Here is a 4,483-nt window from a genome sequence, read left to right on the forward strand (position 1 = left end):
TTAAAAATATGGTTTGAAATCTGTGTGACAGGCCAGGAGTAGGTTGTGAGTCAAAGGCGAGATGAAAGCAACTGAGTTCCTTTATTACAGAACATCCAGTATATATACACGATAGGTCCCGGTAAGGACGTCACAATATACAACATGCTAATTCTTGTCCAACGGGCAACCTGTTTTGTTAATAGTTAATAAAGAAGTAGGCTGACAGGTTAACACAAATTGCTGTCAGTGCGAGGGGAGAGCGAAGATACAAAGGATAATATATACAAAAAAGATAAATGTCGTCACTATTTACGAACGTGTGATACACAGGTGGTACATGGCTCCCCCCCCCCCTAAAATGACATACTGTACATGTTGTATAGGGCACTCTGATCTGGAGACGCTAACTATGGGCGGGTCATCTGGCAGGAGATAAGCAGGTTTTAGACGATCAATGGAGACCCAGTCTTCTTTGCCACAAATGTTTATTAGGAATGCTTCCAGATTGCATCAGATATCAAGGAAAGGGACTGTTTAAGGGGACATTAACGGTGGCTTGCTTGTGTCGTTACGTAGGAAGACGTGTGTTGCAGAATGCACGTCTTTCGGTATGTGATGCTTTGCTGTGGGCTTGTAAGTCTGGCGGCATGAAGTAAATTTTCCCACGACGTGACGTATGCACCGGAGATCGTCGTTGGAGGTTGCAGAAGGAAAAAATTCGACAGGAATGACCAACAGGTCACCATGCACCATTTCGGCTGCCGAGATGTCCAGGGCAACTTTAGGAAGGGTCCTTAGTCCCAGGAGGACCCAGGGAAGCTGAGTAAACCAGATGGAGTCCTTGAAGCAAGATCTCATAGCTTGCTTGAAGGTGCGATGAAAACGTTCAACCACTTCATTGGCAGCGGAGTTGCAGGTAGTTCTCTGATGTAGGGTGATGCCCAGGAGATTCGCTAATGATGTCCACAATTGAGAGGTGAAAGTGGTACCCCTGTCAGAAGTAATATACTCAAGGATACCAAATCTTAATATCCATCCTGAGAGTAAGTCAAATGTACATGAGGCGGATATTGCAGTTTCCATGGGAATGGCTTCAGGCCAACGAGTGGAGCGGTCAATGACGGTAAACGGGTAACGATGTTCTTGTGATGTGGGTAGGGGGCCTACGATATCGACGTGAATGTGGGCAAAACGACGCTGAGGCTGAGGAAAGGTGCCCACTCCTGAATTCGTGTGTCGATGAACTTTGGGAGTTTAGCAAAAAAGTAAAGGCGCAGACCTACTCCTTAGCATCCTTAGCAATGCTGTGCCAAATGAATTTCATCTTCAGCAGCTGTGCAGTAGAACGGCACGAGGGATGTGAAAGGCCGTAAATGATATCAAACACCTGTTGGCGCATTGGAGCAGGAATCCACGGTCGCGGTGTATCAGTACTGACGTCACAGAGGAGGGTAGTGTTGGAGTCGTTGAGGGGGAAGTCTTCCCAACGGAGAGATGTGCAGGATGTCCTAAATGCTTGATAATCTAGATCCTGCCGTTGGGCTTCAGCCAGGGCGTTGTAATCCAATCCCAGTTGAACGACTGCCAACGTGATTCTTGACAGGGCATCGGGAACGGGATTCATTTTCCCAGGGAAGTATTAAAGGGTGCAATTGTATTCAGCCACGGCGGAGAGATGTCGTCGTTGACGGGTAGACTAGGAGTCAGACTGTTGAGTGAAGGCGTGAACCAGAGGCATGTACTCTGTGCGAATGATGAAGGGCATACCACTCTAAGAAATGGCAAAAGTGATGGACAGCCAAGTACACCGCCAGCAATTTGCGATCGAAGGTAGAATAACCCGATTTTGCCTTGGACAGTTTTCTGCTGAAGAAGGACAATGAGCAGGGCGAGCCGTTGACCACTTGTTCGGGTACTGCACCAATAATGACGTCGCTGGTATCAGTGGAGAGACGGAGAGGGGCATATGGGATGGGAAAAGTGAGAGCAGCAGCGGTTGGTAGGGCATTCTTTGCGTTGCAGAAGGCCGCTTCTTAAAGAGGACCCCACTCCTGGCCTTTTGGCTTGTCCTTGAGGGAGGCGTAGAGGGGAGCAACAGTGGCGGCAATGGCTGGCAGAAAACAGTGATAATAGTTGATCATGCGTAAGAATTCTTGCATTGCTGTGACGGTCGAGGGCTTGTAGAAGTTCTGAACGGCTGCTACCTTCTCATTGAGGTGATATATATATATATATATATATAAATATATATATATATATATATATATTTGTTCATATATATATATATATATATGTGTGTGTGTGTATATATATATATATATATATATGAACATATAGATATATATATATGTATGTATATATATATATATATATATATATTATTTTATCATAATTTTCTCTTCATATTAATATATATTATATCCTTCCTTGCTACAAAACAATGGCGTACTATGCTTCTAGAATCTCCTCTTTGATATTTGTTGTTTACACAAGCTCTACGGCCAAAAACCTTGTTTGATCAAGTTTGATGATGCCCGCTTTTGTGCAGGTCTTACTCAGGCCACCAGTAACGTTTCTGAAAACATCTGATTAATGTTTTCTCCAAAACCACATTTAGTGTGCAATTAATGTTTATCAGCTTTAACATCCTTTGCATATACAGAGATGAATGATGAAAAAAGTAGAATTTCACGCATCAGATAAGATGCAATGTTTTGATAATACGTAATTTAGACATGGATCCTTTCATTAATTTTTCTTCTGACATTTGAATAATGACTGGCGAGATACAAGTTGGATAATATATATATATATATATATATACATATATATATATATATATATATACATATATATGTATATATACTGTATATATATATATATATATATACATATACATATATATATATATATATATATATAAATTATACTTTTTATAAATTCAAATATATGGAGGAGCTATGTTTATATATATATATATATATATATATAAATATATATATATATATATATATATATCATATGAGTGATATAAATATATACATATGTATAAGGCCCGCAGTTCAATCTTCATCAAATTAATAAACAAACATCTTAACATCGTGACTGATGCATTACACTCTCTACATCATAAAATATCTTACTATATAGCGCAGTTTTTCACATACTTTATTATTGCAGTTTTTCGTCTGCTTCTTTAATGTAGTTCTCCTACTCAAGGATTTTCCATCCGGTGCCTCATAATTGTTACAAAATTAACATTTCCTTTTTTGGTATAATATACCAAAGATGTCCAACGCGAAGAGAAGCAGTGTGATAAGAAAGCAAAAAGGAGATCAAGGTAAACAGTCTCTTTTGGTATAAGTTAAACATGTTTCTTTAGAGACTTTCTTAATGGAGATTGTGTATTATTATAGTACTCATTACATGTATGTAAAGAGATTTATATATGGTCAGAATTTATTCAATTGCATAAGATTAAATATCGCAAACAATTATTTGACATATCTTAATAAATAAGGAAATTTTTTTATAAAATTTCTGTTTTGTCAAATATATAGGGTTATATACATGAGCATCCATATATATATATATATATATATATACATATGTATATATTACTATATACATAATATTATATTTTTAGTATATATATATATATATATATATGTGTGTAATACAGATCTGTGTATTTATATTTGCATATATATATATATATATATTATAATATATTATATTTGATATACATATATATATATATATATATATGTATATATATATATATATATATATTATAATATATTATATTTGATATATATATATATATATATATAGATACATATATATATATATATATATATGTATATATATATATATATATACATATATATATATATATATACATATATATACATATGTATATATATATATATATATATATGGTCAATGCTGCTATCATCATCGTTATTTGGTAGCTTTCCAGATAACTTCTGTCATCTTCAGCCTATCTGCAATAGTTATTATGTAAGATTAATAAAAATAATATAAATTATCATAAGTTTATAATAAGGAAGATATGCTTCTAAGAACTGTCCAAATAGTTTTAAAATCAAATCAAAGAACATAAAACCATATAAAAGACATCATTACTAATATAACCTACCAATCAAAGAACACAAAACAGCATAAAAGACCCAATTACTAATATACCCAGTCACCCGCAGGATACGTTGACCGCCTACTCAGAGCAGCAACCTACAGACTAGAAAACGGATCAACGGGTCACCGGCAACTGAGCAGATAAGTCAGTGATTTTGAAATTTTCTCTGGATATGGCATTACCTGATTTAAATGAATAGTCATAAATAGCCGAAATTGCTTTTCTACTGAAAGGTCTGCTGGTTCGTACCGATCTTCCCATGTGCTCCGAAATCCTACACAGAAGCTGCATAGACATGCTTCCAGTATGGCACTCATTTCAGAGTACTCATTTATAAGTATA

At 36.1% G+C, this 4,483-nt stretch overlaps 1 protein-coding gene across 1 annotated transcript; it reads right to left on the reverse strand.

The window, feature by feature from the left end:
• Positions 1-516: 516 nt before the first annotated feature.
• LOC137647850 (uncharacterized) lies at positions 517-1,948 on the reverse strand. The gene is made up of 2 exons (XM_068380806.1): positions 1,833-1,948; positions 517-973 (listed from the first exon to the last, which is right to left on the reverse strand). Exons 1-2 carry the CDS (start codon positions 1,946-1,948, stop codon positions 517-519), a joined length of 573 nt encoding a protein of 190 aa, XP_068236907.1.
• Positions 1,949-4,483: the final 2,535 nt, after the last annotated feature.

Source organism: Palaemon carinicauda, chromosome 10 (assembly GCF_036898095.1).
Source record: "Palaemon carinicauda isolate YSFRI2023 chromosome 10, ASM3689809v2, whole genome shotgun sequence".
In the NCBI taxonomy this organism is placed as follows: domain Eukaryota; kingdom Metazoa; phylum Arthropoda; class Malacostraca; order Decapoda; family Palaemonidae; genus Palaemon; species Palaemon carinicauda.

What these genes read in the sequence shown, in the direction of transcription:
- LOC137647850 (XM_068380806.1), bottom strand. Translation starts at nt 1,948, where the DNA reads ATGCCCCTCTCCGTCTCTCCACTGATACCAGCGACGTCATTATTGGTG. An exon ending in TCAGCAGAAAACTGTCCAAG is followed by an intron (nt 974 to 1,832) that starts GCAAAATCGGGT and finishes TACTTCTGACAG; the next exon opens with GGGTACCACTTTCACCTCTC.